The sequence below is a fragment of the Sus scrofa genome, chromosome X, assembly GCF_054392235.1.
Source record: "Sus scrofa isolate SSC_HxYL_T2T_F1_AM1 chromosome X, Sscrofa_HxYL_maternal_Yorkshire_Landrace_v2.0, whole genome shotgun sequence".
Lineage (NCBI taxonomy): Eukaryota > Metazoa > Chordata > Mammalia > Artiodactyla > Suidae > Sus > Sus scrofa.
In genome coordinates this window covers 16,936,156-16,957,228 of record NC_139401.1, presented here as the reverse complement: position 1 = coordinate 16,957,228, position 21,073 = coordinate 16,936,156, and the positions used below count along the sequence as shown (strand labels likewise).

General features: G+C 50.0%; 1 protein-coding gene and 1 long non-coding RNA gene across 5 annotated transcripts in view; one reads left to right on the top strand and one right to left on the bottom strand.

Moving 5' to 3' along the window:
- Position 1: 1 nt before the first annotated feature.
- LOC146394492 (uncharacterized) lies at positions 2-12,639 on the top strand. Its single transcript, XR_014835787.1, has 2 exons — positions 2-1,627; positions 11,972-12,639. It is a non-coding gene; the product is annotated as an uncharacterized LOC146394492 (long non-coding RNA).
- TXLNG (taxilin gamma) overlaps positions 713-21,073 on the bottom strand; it is a 77,385-nt gene continuing 57,024 nt past the window's right edge. For 2 of the 4 annotated variants that reach the window (XM_085008572.1, XM_013985941.3), the window contains exons 4-10: positions 16,987-17,157; positions 15,601-15,795; positions 11,927-12,046; positions 10,656-10,730; positions 5,992-6,084; positions 4,625-4,720; positions 713-3,717 (exon numbers count right to left, since the gene is read on the bottom strand). In XM_085008572.1, coding sequence (XP_084864698.1) covers positions 3,427-3,717; positions 4,625-4,720; positions 5,992-6,084; positions 10,656-10,730; positions 11,927-12,046; positions 15,601-15,795; positions 16,987-17,157 — 1,041 coding nt within the window. In that variant the 3' untranslated portion in view covers positions 713-3,426. Of the gene's footprint in view, positions 3,718-4,624; positions 4,721-5,991; positions 6,340-9,196; positions 10,731-11,926; positions 12,047-15,600; positions 15,796-16,986; positions 17,158-21,073 lie in introns of those variants that run through there. The other 2 variants (XM_003134955.7, XR_014835786.1) reach the window with 2 other exon arrangements.

Below are 21,073 nucleotides of genomic sequence, written 5' to 3'. Positions count from 1 at the left end.
CGAACCACCTAATTTACATGTCATTTGCCCCATAGGCTATTTGTGCCTTAACTTGGGCCGTTAGTTTTAAACGCTGGATTTCTCCCCAAGAAAGAATGAAAGCTGACTTGCTGATGTGGCAGGTCAGCAAAGGGGACAAACCAGCCTGCAGCTTGGCCTGAAACCTCTTCTGTAAGGCCTGCCAGCTAGGGATGGTTTTTACATCGAGTTTTCATGGTGGTTGAGCAAAAAAATTCACCAGCCCAAAGACAGAGAATGACCTTCCGACCCTAAAATACTTACTCGACCTGACTCGGAGAAAAGATGTGCCAACCCTTTCTTATACTTGATTGTATCATGTGCTCAAGTGCTTGTCAGCCACCGGCAGAGAAGGCCTTGAGTGTCGGCCTCCGTGCTTGTCCCCACCCCGCGCCTTCCTGCTCTTCAGACAGCTCATTCCAGAGCATAATACCAGGAGCTGCCCAAACCAAAGACACCCATGGTCCTTGGAGAGTTTTAAAGCTGCGACGGCAGCCACACTGTTCAGTTTTTCTAGGCGCCTGTGTTGGAGGTTAGAGGCGCTCACGGGCCCGGGTGTGTAAAAGTCATCTGCTGCCAGGAGTGGCTGGCGCCCCATCCCTTCTTTCCTCAGTTGTGCAATAATGAAACGGCCTTCAGCGGCCTTTGCCCTTGGTCGACACTGAAGGTCACACAAAAGAACACACGGAAGCTGTTCAATTTATCATACATATTTACTGAATCTATACAGAATTGAGTAGATAAAATCAGATTCACATTAGTGAAAAATCTCTACAAAATGTTTTTGAAAAGCAAAACAAGACTGCCTCTTAACAATTCGTATCCTCATGAAAGACGTGGGCTGTAAAAATAAAGCAGTGTGTTTAGCACAAACTAGAAGGTATCTGCATCATTTTTTTCACAGTTATTTCCATCTACAGTCTGAAAGAGGTAGATTTTTCTGCAACACCTGAGAAGTGAGTCGATAACCAGGTGTCATAAAGGCAGTTGCATACATAACTAAAAAACACTGGTCTCGAGACCAAGAAAGGTACTCCTATAAGTCTGAGGATGAAACGGTCCTTACCTAAGACCCAAGTTTTCTCTATGCCTTGGGGTCTCCTGCCACTCTAAGTAATACAAATCAAGACTCCACGATGGTGCAACAAATGCAGTTGAAGTGAACTCGACATCTCAACCTCTTCTGGGCCAGTCTTCGTCCTATTACAGTGTTCTAGAATGTGGGAGAAACAGGGCGTGCTACAAAACCACAACACTGGGCTGCCGAGGTGATTGTTTTAGGAGCATGTCCTCTGCAGAGAGGGTCCCGTTTGTATTTACTATTCACAGGGTAATGGGAGGAGAGATCCCGAAGGGATACAGACATGTCTCCACCAGAATCCATGTCCTTCAAACACCGGGCTAGCGTCTAGCTACAACCACCGAGGAAGCCAAAAGCAGCAGGCCAAGTGCTGTTCATCACGTCGCCTTAGAAAGCCCTGGAAGATGAGCAGCAGGTCTGAGCTTAATCATCTCCCACACGGGACAAGCAGCACAAGGAAGCGTGGTGGGCGACACCACCGGCTTAAAAGGCGTCAGGGCTGTGCGTCCAGCAGCGTTCCTGTGCCAGGTCAGCGCACGTGGTCATTTTACAGTCGCGTGTCTTTCTGACACGCGCCTTCATTTCCCCTCTCAGGAAATGAAGTCCGGTGTTTCATGTAGCTGAAGGGTGTGTGTTTCTAAGAGGGTGTGTGTTGGCAGAGGGTGTACTTTGGCCTCCGACACGTTCCGACAGTCACTGGGGAACCGACTTGGTGGGTTTCCTTGCTTCCACGGTCTGGCCCCTCGATGAACGTGACCGCCGGTGGGAGCCTGGATAAAATCCTTCCCTGCAGGCGCTGCTGCCGGCCTGTCAAGACAGTTTTCTTATTCTTTCCACCCAGTTTAGACCATGAATGTGACGGGACAAATAAAACTTTAACAAAGAGAAAAACCCTTTTTAACTGGACAGAAGAGAGTTTATTCAGTCCAGTAAGCAATTTCCGAAGTGTCAGTTTGCTAGTTCTGCTCGGTGGAATGTGCTAACATCAGTTCTAGCAGAGCCTTTTTATTTCATAAGGTCTTTCAATGCAAATGATACCAGGGACAAAGTCCAAACTGAGCAGTGCAGCCTGGTGAATGGTGTGTACAGACTTGGCCACGTTGGACACTGAGGAACAAAGCACGTTAGAGAACTGGGGCCCAAGTGATGGGGCGCTGCCTTTCCCGAGTCCCCCGTTCCCAGACTGGACGCCTTCATAACACTGGGGGTGGGGTGGGGTGTGGTCTTTGAAGGAGAAAAAGGAAAACTAAGAAAAGGGCGAGAAGCAGATCGGAAGTATAATAAATAGATCCTGGCTGTTTAACTCTCTGTCACGTTTCCTCCACCTTAAAAATGCTGGTTCCCGTCTTTGTGCTCTAGCCCCGACATCCATCTTCGCTTAGCATGACCAGGAACACCCCCTCTTCAAAGCCCTGGAGCACTGGACCAGCCTGCCAGTAGCCAGGAGGGTAGCAGAGGACCCCCGCTTGGGAAGGCTACACGGGACGTGTCTTGAGTGACAAGGGGGGCCGCGGCGGCAGCGCTCGGTGCGCAGGGGTGTGCACCCCCATCCCCAAGGGAACGCGAGCCACCCCCAGGCTCCCCACACCATGGGCATCTGGGTGTCCAAACTCCCCTGCTTCTAACCTGAAAAGAGCACCATGGGGCTGGTCTGCAGTGACATAAACACAAGCCTGTCTGTCCAGGGATCTGGCTGGACAGAACTGTTTTGTTAAAAAGCCACACCTTTATGTACATATGTTGCCAAAATGCAGACCTTCTGGGCCTGTGGCCGTCTCCGTTTGTCAAGGGATGGAAAGAGCAGGAAGCTAATGTGAATCAAGTATGCTGTTTGTTTCCGACCCAAGCCTAGAGTTTTATTTTTACTTGGCGTTTCGATGGGCAATTCGACACAAATCTAATCATCTTGGTTGGTTTTTTTTTTTTTTTCCTCTTTTTTGAATAATATTAACGGGGGCCGGGACATGTAAATGAATACTGTTTTCACATCCAGGAACTGTATCAGCAGAACAACGTTCCCTTGTGAGGGGCGGCCCTGGTGAGTGACAGTCGTGCGCAAGGGGCGGGGGAGAGGACAAGGCAGTGAACACATGCATCCGACGGAGGGGAACGAGGCGGATGTGCAGCCAGCGCAGCTGAGCGAGATGTGGAGGGAAACTATTCAGAACTGCCAAGCAGCCTCCTGTACCACATAAGTCCAGTAGTTCTAAGAAAATACAGATATGGTAGAAAAAGTAAGAAAATTGTCACCACAAAACCAATCGTTACTACTAACAGAGGAAGGTATACACAAAATAGAGCTCTCCATACAGTGGTCGCACTGGGTCTCAGTCCACGGACTCGATGCCGGGCCCGGCGCCCGGGGACGCGGCCTCCGGGGGGACCCCAGGGGCCACTGGCCAGGCGGTGCGGGACTCCTGCGGGGCAGGCAGGGCGGCGCAGGGCTGGGCCCCGGGGGGCGCTGGGCCCGCGCCCGCCGCCCTCCCCGCCACCTGGCCCTTCAGCACCTCCACCTTCTCGTTGAGCTCGTTCCGCTCCGTCTGCAGGGCTCGGCACAGCTTCTCCAGCCGGTCCAGCTTTATCTGAAAGGCCTTGTACTCTTTGTCGCGGACAGTTTTCTGCAGAGAGAAGCAAGGGCAGGGTCACGGAGCCCGCCCCCGAGGAGGACGTGGCTTGACGGGGACCCCGCGTCTCGAGGGCCACGGGTCTGAGCCCCCCACCCCGACCGTGTTCCGTTTTTGCAGACGCCTCCTGACGTCGGCTGGCCGCACTCTGCACCCTTGGCTGTGTACGCCCAGTGATTTTAACACAGTTAACGCTGCTCTGGGGTGACAACACTCTACTTCCTGTCAGGTTTCCTAAAAATAACTGAAATCTGCTTTTCTTTTTTGGCTCTCTAGGGCCACACGGAGGTTCCCAGGCTCGGGGTCGAATTGGAGCTCTAGCCGCTGGCCTACACCACAACCACAGCAACCCGGGATCGAGCCCCATCTGCGGCCTACACCACAGCTCACGGCAACATGGGATCCTTAACCCACCGAGTGCGACCAGGGATGGAACCCGCAACCTCATGCATGCTAGTCGGGTTCTTAACCCACAATGGGAACTCCCTGAAATCCACTTATGAAAAAACTTCTGAGGACTGCCCAGGCGGGAGGAAGCTGCGGGGAAATGAGAGGGGCACCTGAGCTCTCAACCAGGCCCCGATCCGAGCTTGGTGCTTGGCCAGGTGGGCACCAGAGCCGTGGTCTGGGGGCAGGTTCCCAGAGCCCGGCCCAGACCCAGTGGGTGACACTCGGGGCGCTGGGTGGCCCAGGGCCTGGGGCGAGGGGTCGGGTTGGAAGCGCCACCTCCCTGGGGCCCCACCCTCCAGCCCAGGGCCCCACCCCACTCAGGCCTGGCTCCGGCCAGCGTGCTCAGCTAGGCCAGCAGGGTCACAACACGTGTCCCCTGGCCCGCGCGGCGCCTGGCCGTCGGCAGCCTTGGCTAAGAGCGTCCCTGTGGCGTCGCGGGCAAGCTCCTCACCTCTTCAGCCATCTGCAGGAGAGCCTTATTGTTGTTTTCCCATTTGCTCCGCCATATGATTGTCTCTTTTTCCAGTTTTTTGATTTTCTTCGTCATCTGTGAATCAACACAAGTGCCAATTTAAATGCCAAGTCCCACGTGTGACCCCTGCAGCCCGCCCCGCCCGGCAGTCCACGTGCTGGGGCAGAGCTCCTCTCAGGGTGGCAGAATTCCAGAAACCGTGGGCTCATTTCGGCACCTTGACAGGCAGCGCCTGGTGCAGGCGGCCCTGGGCCACCAGCCCTCGTCTCCAGGCTGCATCCAGATTATCTAAGTGCCAGGGTTTTCTGTGCCTCATTCACGTGGTTCCTGCACAATGGCCTTAGAGCCGGTGCTCCCCAACCCGCGCAGGTTCAAAAGGTCAGAGTCAGGGCAGCCTGGCCTCGGCTCAAAATAACGTGGGTCCATAAATCAGGGGAACCTTCTTAAACCTATGCTACCACAGCCCAGTTTTTGCAAATTCTGCCTCCCATGAGCTGGGGTGTCCAGAGCCTTTTAGCACTCTGACCACGTGGGCAGTGGCCAGGGGGCTGGTGGCACAGGGTTGGGACGGGACACCCTGGGCTGCCCGCCTTCCCGGCTCCCCAGGAGCTTCCCACAGCCGAGCGCCGCCAGAAAGGAGCGTGCTGGTCCACCACGGCAGGTGTGGTTATTTGCAGTGAGGAAGGCACAGAATAATCCTGGCCATGTCCCTGCCACCGCCACCTCCATCCCTAAAAGCTCCCCTCTCGGGACAGATGCCGTGTATAGGTAGGTTCTAAATTTAATGTCAGGGATAACTGCTCTCCTTATCCCAGCCAGAAGGAAGCAGAGGGCAAAAATCGCTCTAGTTGAGGGAGAAGGAATTCAGGGGGAGTGTAACTTGAAGGAAAAAACAGCTGAAAAGGTAGAAACCCCCAAATGCATCAACCAACCAAAATCCCAGTCCCACTGTTCTGGGCTTGGGTGTCTTAACCAATCTCCAGGGACACGGAGCTTTGTGAAAAGGGGGCTGGGGTAGGGAATAGGTGGTGTCACCTGGAGCGAATAAAACAAAAGACACAGAAAACAAAAAAGAAACCGCTTTATTTCTGGCAACGAATTGTATTTCATAGAGGAACTACCGTGAATAAAGACAAAATTTTGAGAGCCTAGAGATCACTAGCGACATGGGGTGAGTGAGGGCAAAATGACTCAATATGATGCCCCTGGAGGGTCAGGAGAGACATTCTGAAATGAAGGCGCTATAATAACAACACAAACTCATCCAAGGACAGATCATGCTCATTAACATAGCTGCTTCTATAAATTCCCCTTCAGGCAGTACTCCATGAAAAATAGGCAAATACCTTTTCCATTTCCTGCCGGAAGGTTGTAAACAGTTCGTTGCTTTTTGCCATGGTAGTCTGGAATTCTTCAAACTTATCCATATAAAGGGAAAGCTACAGAAAACAAGTATGACACTTTTTGAGTTTTAGCTAAATGATTTAAAATTCCAAAGATTTTCAAAAAGAACATAATATGGTGAAACATTAGTTTCTTGTTATAAGCGACAAAAATAAGGACAAACACATACCCAACCAATTCTTGACCCAAGACATCAATGGCTGCGTTTCTTTTTTGTCTTTTTAGGGCTGCACCCTGTGGCATATGGAGGTTCCCAGGTTAGGGGTCCAACTGGGGCTGCAGCTGCCAGCCTACGCCACAGCCACAGCAATGCCAGATCCTTAACCCACTGAGCCGGCTGGGGATTGAACCTGTGTCCTCATGGAGACTAGTTGGGTTCTTAACCTGCTGAGCCACAACAGGAACTCCCAATGGCAGCATTTCTAATAACTCACTGGAATGCACTGAAACTTAGGAAATGAGGTTGACCTCACCAACTTGAGATGTGTTTAAAATGTATAAATATTTATTAGCTCCATTCCACCAACTGTGATTTTTTAAAAACCCGAAGGATGTGGAACGGCTGCCAATTTCATCTAAGTATCCCCCTATGAACTACCTTCCCTCCGTCTATGTGAAGAACTGTCCTTAGGAAAGGAGCATTCTCTGAGAACCACCTGCACAGTTCTGGGCCTGATGTATCAGGGACTGCTCTTTCCTTAACACAGGCGGGAAAATGAAGCAGAAGCCGAAGACGTGGTCTGGTTGGAGGAAGAAAGATTCAGTGGGAGTAAAATTAGACCAAAAAAAAAAAGCTGAAAGAGGTAGCAACACCAATTTTTACCTCCCACCCTCAAGAAATTTTTATTCTAGTTGGAAAAATGCTGACAAGCCAGGCAGAATGGAGAATGCGGCGTCACCTTGTCCCTGAGAACAGGAGGAGGGGGTGGGCGGCAGGGGTCAGAGGAGAGGCACCTTGTGGGCCAGGTCCCAAGGGAGGTAGGTGGGAGATGCCACGTGAGGCCGGGAGGCAGCCTGGGAGCCCATCTCGTGTAACCACGCGACTTCAGGCTGAGGAGACGGGCCCAGAGGAGTCAAGCGCTTTGCTCAAGATCACACAACACATAAAAGAGCACCAGAGGCCGGGGATGGGCTGGAGAAGCAGGTGACCAGCGGCAGTTTCAGGCAGCAAGAAGCCAGCTCTGCTGTGTGGGGAGGGATGGGGGCTGAAAGGGCTATCGGGCCAACAGGCCGGATGAGGCCCTGAGAAGATGGCCAAAGCACGGCTGCAGGGAGGGGAGGCCGAGGGCCAGGAGGTCTGGACACCTCGGGGCCAAGAGGAGAAGAGCTCAGACCACTTAGGGGCAGAGTGAAGGGGACATCGGAGGGGCTCCTGGGACTGAGGGAGCAGTTGTGGTGGCACTTGCAGGTGATGAGAAGCTGCGGCAGGCTCAGCACGGTCTGTTCTTCATAAAGATGGACCGGCCAGGCGGTCCCATCGGCGCTCAGTGCCTGTGTAACTCCCACCGAGGCCGCAGGGGCCCGGAGTACAAAAGAGTGGGCAGAACACACCAGCTAAGACCAAGAGATCAGCGACAAGGCCTGGAGACAGACAGGGCAGAGCACAGAATGAGACCGACTCTGGGCAAGAACTCTTGAGGGAGCAGGAAAAGGAAGAGGCGGCAGCAAAGGAAGCCGACGAGTGAACAGGTAACAGGACTCAGGGCCACAGAAGCTGCAGTGCCGACAGTACAACAGAATGGCAGCTGCCCTTCACCTCAACAGAAGGGTTGAGCCTTTTTATACCATCTTATACCTTTTTGCACATTCATCCTCTTCTCCATTTACATGGACAACTGATTTTATAGGGCTAATGGGGGTTCAAAGTTCCTAGATGCATTCTAGCATAACTTACGGTGGAACGTTCAAAAGACTTCAATTTTCAACTTAGGCTGCCTGATAGGAAATGACTATCACCACATCGGAAAATGCACCCTCAAAACAAATAGCACTCAGAAGATGTGCTCATAAATATTCAAGCCTAGGGAGTTCCTGCTGTGGCTCAGTAGGTTAAGAACCCGACTAGTATCCAGGAGGATGCAGGTTTGATCCCTGGCCTCGCTCAGTAGGTGAAGGATCGGACGCTGCCGTGAGCTGTGGCAGAGGTCACAGACGGGGGTCAGATCGGGCGCTACCGTGGCTGTGGTGTAGGCCAGCAGCTACAGCTCCGACTCGACCCCTGGTCCAGGAACTTCCATATGCCGCAGGTGCGGCTGTAAAAATGGAATTAAAAAAAAAAAGATTTAAGCCTTTTCTGTAGTTTAGAACTAACATCAGAACTACATTAAAGAAACTTAATACATAATAAACTTTCGAAATGAGTAATACACCTAGTTAACTTTTTCTGAGAAAGGGTGAATCACACGTACAAATACCTAGTTCCACAGGTTTGTAAAGACACTGGGAGTCCTTTCTGCACCTCTTCTTGGAGTGGAGGGGCCATGTACTCCCCTCACTCCACACGCGGCAGCCACAGAGAAACACCGCATTAGAACCAATCTGAGGGGTCTGGATGGACAAGTAGGGAGGCAACAGAGAAAAGCCTAGGCTGAAGTGCCCGTCGTGGCACAGTGGAAACGAATCCGACTAGGAACCATGAGGTTGCGGCTTCGGTCCCTGGCCTCACTCAGTGGGTTAAGGATCTGGCGTTGCCATGGGCTGTGGTGTAGGTGGCAGACACGGCTCGGATCCCGCCTTGCTGTGGCTCTGGCGTAGGCCGGTGGCTACAGCTCTGATTCAACCCCTAGCCTGGGAACCTCCATATGCCGAGGGAGCGGCCCAAGAAACAGCCCCCCCCCCAAAAAAATCTAATTTAAAAAGCAGCAGAGGGCGTTCCCATCGTGGTGCAGTGGTTAACGAATCCGACAAAGAACCATGAGGACGAGGGTTCGGTCCCTGGCCTTGCTCCGTGGGTTAAGGATCCGGCATTGCTGTGAGCCGTGGTGTAGGTCGCAGACGCGGCTCGGATCTGGCGTAGCTGTGGCTGTGGTGTAGGCTGACAGCTGTAGCTCCGATTCTACCCGTAGCCTGGGAACGTCCATGTGCTGCGGGTGCGGCCCTAAAAAGCAGAAGCCAAAAAAAAAAAAAAAAAAAAAAAAAAAAGCCAGCAGAGAACGTGAGTAGACACTTTCCCAAAGAAGACATACAAATGGCCAAAAGGGACATGAAGAGGTGCCCAAGGTCACTCGTCGGCAGGGAAGGGGAAATCAAGACCACAGTGCGACGTCGCCTCACACATGTCAGGCCGGCTACGACACTCGAGAGAGAAGGAACACCGGAGAGGGTGTGCAGAAGGAAAGGGACCCCGGGCGCACTGCTGGAGGGAATGCAACTGCTGCAGCCACCGTGGAGAAGCGGGTCAGGGCGCCAGTGAAGGCCACAGCAGAGCTACCTCGAGACTCGGCAGCGCCGCCTGCGGGTTCACACCCACCAGAAGCGAGGCGAGGATCTGCACGCGCTCTCCACTCCCGCGCCTGCTGCCGCCCTGACCCCAACAGCAAGACGCGGGAGAAGCCAAAGTGTCCATCAAGAGGCGAAGGGACAAAGAGAATGGGGGCAACGAAGAGGAGGCAGCCACGAGAAGCAAGAAAACCTTCCCGTTTGTGACAACACGGATGGGCGGTGAGCCATGACACGCAGTGGAAGAAGTGAGGCACAGGACGAACCCTATACACCGTATGATCTCGCTTCGATGTACAATCTAAAAAAGCCCCCGCGGGAATTCTCTCGCGGCTTGCCGGGCTGGACAATCCAGCATGGTCCCTGCGGTGGCTCAGGTCACTGCGGTGGTGCAGGTTTGATCCCTGGCCCGGAAACTTCTGCCTGCCTTGGGTGCGGCCAAAAAACCAAACAAATAATAAAAAGAAAAAAGCCAAACTCAAAGAGACAGAGAGCAGAGTGGCAGTGGCCCAGGGGTGGAGGGTGGGAAGATGGGAAGGGAAGCTGGTCCAGGGGCACAGGCTCTCAGTTACAGGATGACAAAGACGCCGGGGCCCCGGGGCCTGAATTAACGACAGTGCACAGGGGAAGGCAGGAAGGAAGAAAAGCCGGCAGGGTACCCCATCAAGGTGGCCAGCGCCTCCACAGCTCTACCTGGGGGTGGAAGTGCCTGGCCAACAGGTAGCTTTCCAGAGAGGATACATGCTCATAGCACAAATTCTCAAGATTTTAGGGTACATGATATGAAACTGCCATTTTATAGGTCAAACAAGTATCAGCAATTTCACAGGGTTCCACTGCACACAAAGGAACTAAAACCCGAAGATCTTTCAGCCTTTCTTTAGTCGGGAATCAGCTGCTACACATGGGGACAGACAGAACCTAAGACGTGCGGGGCACAGGCAAGAAGACCCCGCCGACAGCGGGGACACGGGACGTGGAGTGCTAAGCCCAGGAAGGTCCCGGGCCAGGTGGGACGAGGTGGTCACCCCAGATGAAGAGGGACCCGGGAGCTACCTCAGGTCTGCCGGGCACTAGTGAAAGCATCGCAGAGGAGATTCCAGGTATATATCCGATGAACCAGAGATTTTTTTTCTTCAAAGTCCTACTACCCCTGCCGCCCAGTTACCTGCTGTTTCAGTTGTACTTCTTGCTGTTTCATTTGTTCATATTTGTGTCTCGATTCCGTTGCTTCTTTTAGTAACTGGAAAACAGAAACATTCTGGCAAAATACTATTACAAATGTGACTACACTGTCCAATGGCCAGGAATCGTGACCTTATGTGGGTGATTAAGAAAGCCCCGCTGCTCCATGCGAGGCAAGACGAAGCAGGTGGAAGGGTCTGGAGCAAAACAATGAAATCAGAAACCTGGTTTTTTAGTCACTTTTTTAAAAGTGGGGGGAAGGAAACAGGAGCTTTCGTTTATATACTTGAGTTTAAGAAAATGATAAAGGAAACTGCATAGCAGGCAGCTGTGAAACTCAGTCCCTCTAGGAGCACGTCACTCAGTTCAGTAAGTGTGTAAAGTCCCTAAAACCAACCAGAAATACATGTATCGTGTGGGCGTGCGTGCGCGTGCTTGTATACATGATATTTATCCGCCAACCTGGGAGACGACAGATGTCTCTTCAGTTGGGCATGAGCCACGTGGAAGGACCACGCTGCGCTAAACCGCATCTCTTCCAACCCTCGACGCACATGCTCAGCGGACGTGCTCACAGCATGAGGGCCTCTCGGGATCCGAGTCTTCGTGCCAGACTGGCCTTGGGGCCTCGGTTACTTGAGTGAAAGGTGGATGCAACAGTCCCCAGTATCACAACCATCTATGACTTTTATTATTATTCTCTTGGTTAAGCAGATAGGGTTGAATTTGCACGTGTTAAACACACACACGCAGCTGAGATCCCACTGGGTGAACCATCACTGACGGGCACTATAATCTGAGCACGCGTCCTGCGATCAATGCTGAGTGATCAGGCTATAGACAATTCTGTTAAAATATTATCAGTAAATTACACTAGAATAAATGAACAGTTTCCCTAGTTTCAAGTTATTTTTGAAAACAAAATGTAGCTGTATGTAGATCCACGTTTGAAGCTTGGTGTTAAAATTGAAATAAATATTCTAAGCAGAGTAATGTTCAATGAGTGGAGGTCTCTCTACTCATTTGGTCTCATCTCTGTATGTAAAGTAGAAATAAAAGGCTACTGCGAGCTCGCGCTCTCTCTCTCTCTCTCTCTCTCTCTCTCTCACACACACACACCCCCTTCACAACCTGGAGCAAAACACCAATCAGTACAGGCCAGTGTTATATTACATGCAGACGAAGCTTAAACGTTTTCAGTGGCTTTGGTTACAACTTTGGCAATCATTTCTTTTTTTAAGAACTGGCACTTACAAACTCTCTCTCTCTCTGATGTTTCTCATCTGCTTCTTTGATCAGCTGCGTTGTCTGCTGAAGCTTGGCGTCCACAAGCTGTTGCTGAAGTTCCTTATGTTTGAACACTTTATCAATGTGCTACAGGGAGACGGAAATTTCTATTATCACTTAACGAAAAAAGGAACAGAATGATGAGGAAGCAACACAGGCGACAAGACCATGCCCATTACGATGCTTTTCCTGCTCATCCCATCACAGCTAATACCAGCTGGAGGTGGCGTGGGCTCCACATCTTTTGGCGGCCCCCGGCGCTCCCCTGGAGGTGGGCCATAGCCACGTGCCTCCTATTTCTGCCCAAGATGAAAATGAAGCTCAAACTGCAGCAAGCAAAAAGATGGACCAGGAGATCTAAGTGTTGAACCCACACATCATCCACATGGTTCCTGGATATTTTTTCTCCCCATTAAATGTGCGGCATGCTGTGAGGGGAGCAGTGGCCCCAGTCAAGTTCCCCCTCCTGCTGCACCTCCGTCCCCTCCCCATGGGGGTAACCACACCGACACCTCGGAAGTGTACAAGCCAACACAATGCTTATACGATTGTAAGGTGTTTGGTGCCTGGCACTTATCAGATATTTGGTAAAAGGTTGTTATTATTTCCGAGCAAAATTGTTTAAGTGGTTATTTATGTACAATAAAGTCATCAGAACACCCCTTTCCTGGCTAAAGAAAGAACATTCAATTATAGTTAAAATGAATAAGACTCACTGGTAATGTGATTTAAATATATATAGCTTTCAAATTTTCTACATCTATAAAGTGGCAGACTGCCATATTAAACAACAAAACTGAAAGAATACTTTCAAGAAAATTGAGGGCTTTATAATATCCTAAAAAATTTATTCTCTAGGATAAAAAAAGTTTCCTCAATAAACACACTTTAAGAATGTAAAAAAAGAGAGAAGGAGGAGTTCCCATTGTGGCTCAGTGGTAACGAACCTAACTAGTATCCGTGAGGACATGGGTTCGATCCTTGGCCTTGCTCAGTGTGCCTGTGGCATAGGCTGGGGGCTGCATCTCCAATTCAACTCCTAGCCTGGGAACCTCCATATATTGTGGGTGTGGCCCTAAAAAGACAAAGGAGGGAGTTCCCGTCGTGGCACAGCGGAAACGAATCCGAGATATCAACCAGTGAAAAGAGATGAGCTTGGATCTTGAGTCATACAGCTTTAAAAAAGTGGGGAGGGGGAGTTCCTGTTGTGGCTCCGCGGGTTAAGAACCCGACTAGTATCCCTGAGGAACCTGGCCTCACTTCACTCAGTGGGTTAAGGATCCGGCGTTGTTGCAAGCTAGGTGTAGGTCAAAGATGCAGCTCAATGTGGCGCTGTGGCGCAGGCCAGCAGCTGCAGCTCCTATTCAACCCCTAACCCGGGGAACTAGCACATGCGCCGGTGCCGCCCTAAAAAGACAAAGGAGGGAGTTCCTGTCGTGGCGCAGCAGAAACGAATCCAACTAGGAACCATGAGGTTGCGGGTTTGATCCCTGACCTCGTTCAGTGGGTTAAGGATCCGGTGTGGCCGTGAGCTCTGGTGTAGGTCGCAGATGCGGCTCGGATCTGGCGTGGCTGTGGCTGTGGTGTAGGCCGGCAGCTGTAGCTGATTTCGATCCCTAGCCTGGGAACCTCCTTATGCCGTGGGTGTGGCCCTAAAAAAAAAAAAACAAGGAAAATAAATAAATACATAAAAGGAAAAAGGAAAAAGGGGGGGGAGAAGACAATCGATGAAAAATTTAAAAAATGACTATTTAATAATTAATGTTAATTTTTCAGGTTTGAAAATAGTATACTGGGGTCACACCAAAAACGAATCCTTCAACTTTTGAGGTGTCCCCTCAAATATATATGAATGGACTGATAACTTGGATTTGCTTCGAAATAACCCAGGGGAAGGTGATGGGAATACAGCTCAAGCTATGGTTTCATCTGCTGAAGCCAAGTGATACGGTCTCTACTTTTGTTCGTAATTTTCCATTGGAAAAAAAACAAAAGGTGGAGTTCCCATCGTGGTGCAGTGGTTAACGAATCCGACTAGGAACCATGAGGTTGCGGGTTCGATCCCTGCCCTTGCTCAGTGGGTTAACGATCCGGCGTTGCCGTGAGCTGTGGTGTAGGTTGCAGACACGGCTCGGATCCCGCGTTGCTGTGGCTCTGGCGTAGGCCAGTGGCTACAGCTCCGATTTGACCCCTAGCCGGGGAACCTCCATATGCCTGTGGCTCTGGCGTAGGCCAGTGGCTACAGCTCCGATTTGACTCCTAGCCGGGGAACCTCCATATGCCGCGGGAGCGGCCCAAGAAATAAGCAACAATAACAACAACAACAATAACAAAAAAGACAAAAGACAAAAAAAAAAAAAAAAAAAAAACAAAAGGTAATAAGCCAAAAGCAGCAAGTTTTTTTCAAATCTTTTGGAAGGGCTGGCCGTATGTAGAACTCTAATATAATCTGAAGTTTGTCTCAAAAACTGAGTGAGAGCTCCCTTCTGGCTCAGTGGGTTAAGAATCTATTGTCACTGCAGTGGCCTGGGTCACTGCTGTGGTGCAGGTTCAATCCCTGGCCCAGGAATTTTCACATGCTGTAGGTACAGAAAAGAAAAAAAGAAAAAAGAAAAAAAAAAAAAAAAAAACCCGAAAAAGAAAAACAACTGGATAAGATAACCCACAGAGACAGCACAATCTTTTTTTTTACCCTTCAAATCGGCTAGTCTGTATAACAGATCAAACACCCATAAAAGAACATTTTACTAACAAAGGCAGGGGATGGAACAGTTAAAAAGCCCGACTCTTTATTCCTGCCCATTTGACCTTTTTAGAAGGAACCTTAGAAAGCACATTATGGGGAGGGGGATAAATTAGGAGTGTGGGATTAACAGATGCACACTGATACATATAAAATAAACAACGAGGACCTACTGTCGAGCACAGGGAACTCTCCTCGGTACTTTACAACAACCTAAAAGAACCTGAACAAAACAAGGTATGTGTAACGGAATCACTTTGCTGTACATCTAAAACACAACACTGTAAATCAACTATAATTTTTTTCAAAAGCATATTATCACCTATTTGCATTTAATCTAGACACCATGTCCAGATTTCCCAACTAGCTTCTAAGTCTTTGCAGCATGAGTGACCCTAGATCCCTTCAGTAAACTTCTGACTTCAACTGGGGTGTGTAGAGGTTTAGAAACAGATCTTTTTTCCCCCAAAGAGTATAAAAGTCCCGCTTATTAAAAAAAAAAAAAAAAAACAAAAAACGGAAACATCAGTATAATGCAGTGACAGTACAGACTGTACAGATGATCAGCGATGTCTGAAATACGGGGTGTTCGGGGGCCGGATATTTATTATTCATCATTAGTCCAGACAAGGGGGAAAAAGATGCTTGCTAAAATCCCCACCTTCCAGGATCCCATGAAGGCCAGGAGGGCTTAACCCGACTCCAAGAAACCGCCTCAGGAGCCCGCATCCACTGGCTTCTGGGCCATGGAGGGACGCCCCCCAAGAAGCCTGCTCGCGAGGAGCCGGAGCCTTTGCTGAGCAAGGCCCGGCGTCCACCAGGCACGCGCCGAGCTCCTAAAGCTGGATCCCAGAGCCGGCTTCCACCCCGGGGGCCCGGGCCGCCCGGGGGCGCCTACCTCCTCCCGCAGCGCGTACTGCTCGATGAGCTTCTTGAGCTTCTCTCCCAGCTCCATGTTCTCCTGGCGGAGCTTGGCGTTGTGCAGGTCGTGCTGCTCCAGCTGCGCCTGGATCTCATTCAGCGTCATCTGGAAGTGCGCCGTGGCTTCCTTCCGTCTTTCCTCCTCCTCTCGCGCCTGCTGCATGTTTTCTTCCTTAGGAGCCCAAACAGCTCGGGTTAACAGCGCAGACCACAGGTCGGACGCTCCCACACGGCGCTGCGGGCCACGGGCTCGCTCACTGCCGCCCCGAAGGGGGCCCTCCCAGCCAGAAGGCCTCCTCCTCCTTTGTGAGCCCTCACGGAAAAGCAAGCAGCTTCTCCCGGGCAGAGGATCAGAGCGACGAGGACGGCCCTGCTTTAGCGCGAGGGCTCCGCCGCCCCCACCCGCCCCCTGCCCTCGTCCACGCAGCCAGCTCCCTCCAGGCTGGGTTCGCAGATGCCCTCCCTCGCTGGTCTCACAGGAGAGCGTCTGAAATCGGCCTGAAGACAGGATCCCTTCCTGCACCTCACGTTCTGGGTCAGGCCCTCTGCTCCCTAGACAGCAGGGGACCAAAGCAATCAGTGCCCCAAACGCTCACTGCCAACTCTTGCTCGGCTACAAGTACTGAGACACCTTCACCCGTGCAAACCACTACCAGGCCGCAGTGTGGACCGCTAGGGGGAAAAATACCACTCGCTTTCATGAACACCGACAGCCAAGGAGTCCGAAGCAAACAACAACGAAGGGCTCCCACGTCAGGTGGAGATCCATGTCCTGGGGGCTCCTGTCGTCTAGGACTTGGGCCCGTGCCACGGTGTGGCGTCTGCACTCGGGGACAGGCCCGCCCCGGTCTCTGCCATTTGCCCTTGCTGCCCTGCCGGTCCCGCTGAAACTCTGGGTACCTGCTCCCTCCTTTTGAATCAGCCGAAGTGTGAGCGCCCTTCTACTCTAAAGTACTTGGCGCCGGGAGGGATACGGGTGCCTGGCAATGTGGCCAGTGAACAGCCCTTGAGGAGCTCAGCTTCCCAGACTCGTTCCGCCTCAAGGCTGCTCCTACTCAGTTTCTTGTTTTGCCCCCTTTTCATACATGCTAATGAACAACCTCAGTGCTCAGCAGAAACTGGCAACTTTGACCTTCCCACGCCCCGGCTCCAAGCAGGAAACCTACCATCTAAACACCCACCTCATCTAGACGCCGCAGAAGCAAGTAGGAGGTGAGTTAAGAAGCTTCAGGCCGAGCAAAAGGGAAAGAGGGCACGTCCCCGTGTCCACAAAGAGACAGGATTTATTTCAAGCAGGTACGAGGTGAGCATACATCAAGCTAAGTCAGCCCCTCCTGAACAAGAGGAAAAGGACCTGACTCACCTTTAACGTCTTATTGTGCCGCTGAAGCTCCCTGCAAAGAGACTCGAGTTTGCTTCTTGCCAAGATGGCCTTGCTGTGTTCACTCTGCAAGTGAACCTTCTCTTTCACGATCTGGGCTTGCTTCTTCTGTAGAATTTTCATTTGCTTCTGAACGTTCCTGCTCTCCTCCAGCTACAATTAAGAAGTACTTCACATTTAGGAAGTGCGGTGAAAACCCTTGAGTTATGGTAGGAAGAATTAGAGTAAGAACTACAGCAGAGACAGGACTGTAGTGTCACATTTAAATGGTTTCACACCAGGCTGCTCGGCCAATCTTTTCTCTTTTCCCATCGTGACAGCAAAGGCAGCCAAAAAAAAAAAAAAAAAAAGGTTTGTTTTGTTTTTGTTTTTACTTTTTAGGGCCACAGCCATGGCATATGGAAGTTCCCAGGCTAGGGGTCAAATGAGAGCTGCAGGTGCAGGTCTATACCACAGCCACACGGAATCCGAGCTGCATCTGTAACCTACACCACAGCTCGTGGCACCACCGGATCTTTAACCCACTGAGTGAGGCCAGGGATCGAACCTGCAACCTCATGGTTCCTAGTCGGATTCATTTCTGCTGAGCCACAACGGGAACGCCCAGGAAAAAAAATCTTAATCTCTTCATTTATTTATTAAAAACAACAAAAAAATGATGTTTTAGAAAGCTTTTTAGGAATCAACACAATCAAGTTTTATTTTCCTGAAAAACACAAGCTACTTTATTCAAACAATCTTTCAAATTAGAACTCAGTAAGCAGCACTCGAAGCTCTTTGCAAGTGAGAAGGGGATCACTGCAATTCTAGGTTTGAAGCAAATGTGCCCGTCTCAAGGTTAAATCAACTTGTCTCAAGGTTAAATCAACTCGTAACTGGTAAGATGGCAGCCTTACTGACCTGTCGCAGAAGGATGCTGAGTCACCATTAAGAGAGCAAGAGCGACACCTTGAGGCCTGTCAAAACACACCGCGCATGCTTACAGGCCAGCGGCTCACAGCTATTCAGAACACCCTGACAGAAATTCCCACCAGAGAATGATTTTGTGTAAAATACTCTCCTTAGGTGATCTTGCTCTGGACCATGGGACGTGCACATAGGAGCAGTGACTCCACTGAGGACGGGAACTCCCCCCCCACCCCTCACGGTAGCCACTGCCCTGAGCTCTGCTTTGTTACCCTTTGTATTTCATATCATCTGCGTGTGGTTCTGAAGAAATGGTTTTGGTTCAAGTTGACTTTACTGTGGCTACTGTAACTGAGGAAAAAAAAGGTTCTAACCTTCTTTAATTTAAACGAATTCAAGCTTAAATGGCTACTGGTTTGGAGAGCAGCCACAGATGACACTGCAAGGGCTCATCCAGATTGCGTGTGTGTAGCTAGAGAGCAGGGAACGGCAAACTTAATTCTGTAAATGGCCAGAAAGTATCTTAGGCCTCGCAGACCACATCTGGTGTCTGTTGTGTCATCGACATCTTAAGTAAAACCATTTTTAGCTTGTGGGCAATACGAAAACAGGCCTTGCCAGCCTTGGCTCACAGGTTGTATAATATTCCACTTACCCAAAAACATACAGGACACGATACACTTTGTTGACCCAGGCTCTTACGAGAGGACATTCGGGTTGTTTACAGGTTCTATGACTCACAATTCCAACATTCTCACACGTGCCCCTGGTATATACACCATGCAAGACTTTCTCCAGGATGCAAATTTATTTATTTATAAATAAATAAATCTTCTAAATTCCATTGGCAATTTTAAAGAAATTATGTAGATGCACTCCTTCTCCAAAACGTCACACGATCCCAAGTCTTCATTTACACCACTTACAATGGACATGACATAGCATCTCAGTGTTCCTGGCTTGCATTTCCCTGATTATTCACATAGTCAAACATCGCTTCATACCTTTATGTACTTTTTTTTGTCTTTTTAGGGCTGCTCCCACGGCACATGGAGGTTCCCAGGCTAGGCATCCAATCAGAGCTACAGCTGCCGGCCTACAACACAGCCACAGCCACGCCGGATCCGAGCCACATGAGACCCACACCACACACAGCTCAAGGCAATGCTGGATCCTTAACCTACTGAGCGAGGCCAGGGATCAAACCTGCTTCCTCATGGATACTGGTCGGATTTACTTACACTGCAACACAACAGCAAGTCCTGCAACCTTTTCTTTTGACAGTGCTTTCTGTCATAAGAAATCCTTCTCTTGGAGTTCCCTTGTGGCTCAGTGTGTTAAGGATCCAGTGTTGTCACCGTTGCAGCTTGGGTGTAATCACTGGCCCAGAAACTTCCACATGCTGTGAGTGTGGAAAGAAAAAAAAAAAAAAAAAAAGATTAAGAAATCCTTCTCTTAAACCAAGTTTAGAAGAATATTCACCTGTTAACATATTTAAATGATATCTAAAAATATCATTTAAGTCCATAATCCATTTGGAATTGATCATTGTGTACAGTGTGTAATCTAATCTAATTTAGGATCTAATTTCATTTCTCCCCCCATAAGGATATCCACTTTTTAAGCTCCATTAATTTCATAAGGATGGTAATTCTCCCCTAAATGCAACTATAAATTCCATACAATGCTCTTCAAAATTCCCAAGGGTTATTCTTTCCAATGAAATTAATACATTGAAGCTAAAATATTATAGACAGTCAAAAAGTCAAGAACAGTCAAGATACTTCTGATGAAGATATACCTACCCAACCGGATAATCAAGATTTACTCCCACACTCTAGTAATCCACACAAACTAGGGCGTGGGAAAGATGAGCACCATAACGTACTGAGGGACCCCAGGAGAGGCCTAACGGTACCACATGGTAGCTAGTCCAACGTGGCTGATGGTACGGTAGCAAGTAAAATGTGATGACCTCCTAAAGCCATGTTCTCTGCGGAGTGTCACGGCCACAAGACCTCCCCAAGGGACAATCTCGATTTCAGCCCTGCACCACTCCAGCTGCCCTACATGCCTTTTCCATGCCTGAACCACAAGCACCAGGGGGTCAGACGATGCTATCACAAAAAGGACAGAGGACACTGACGGCAAAAGGGAAGTTGTCTGAACAATCCTTAGGAAAAGGCTACTCCTTTAATGATCTCACCACCACATAACCCATATACTCAACCTTTCAGAAGAAATGACTGCTGTTTCAAGAAACAAAGTTTCAGAGTTCTGGTCGTGGCTCAGTGGTTAACGAATCCAACTAGTAACCATGAGGTTGCAGGTTCGATCCCTGGCCTCGCTCAGTAGGTTAAGGATCTGGTGTTGCCACGAGCTGTGGTGTAGGTCGCAGATGCGGCTCAGATCTGGCATTGCTGTTGCTGTGGCGCAGGCCGGCTGCTACGGATCAAATTCGACCCCTAGCCTGGGAACTTCCATATGCCGCAGGTGTGGCCCTAAAAGGCAAAAAAAGAAAAAACCAACAACCAAAGTTTCATTACATTTTCTGAAAACAGTACATGTTCCGTCCTTCATATGCTCAGCACAAATCTAATTAAAGAGGTCGCTCAATAAGCAGGTATTCAACGTGTCACATCCTATAATGAATGGAGAGATTATTACTGGTACTTTAAAAAAAATAACCATACCCTTCACTCACACTCACACACACACACAAAACAAATGCGACAAACAACACATCCTACACCTTTGCTACTTAAAAAGTGTGACCCAAGGGCTGATGGCACCACCATCAACCTCACTTGGGAGCCTCTTGAAACACAGACTCTCAGGCCCCAGCCCAGGCCCACCAGAAACACAAGGTGCCTTTGACCAGAAGTCCCGATATCTGTGCAAGTCTAAGAAGGACTGCCCCAGGCAACTATGTGCCTATTCTTCTAATCCGTGTAGGACTGTCCCCTGTTGTCACAACACTGGGTCAAGGAGCTAACCTGCTATACTGCTTTTTTCTTTTTTACTCTTTTCTCCAATTTCCCCCCCCCACCACACACACACCTTTTTTTCTTTGGCTGTGCCCGAGGAATGTGGAAGTTCCCAGGCCAGAGATCAAACCTGTGCCACAGCAGTAACCAGAGCCACAGCAGTGACAATGTTGGAT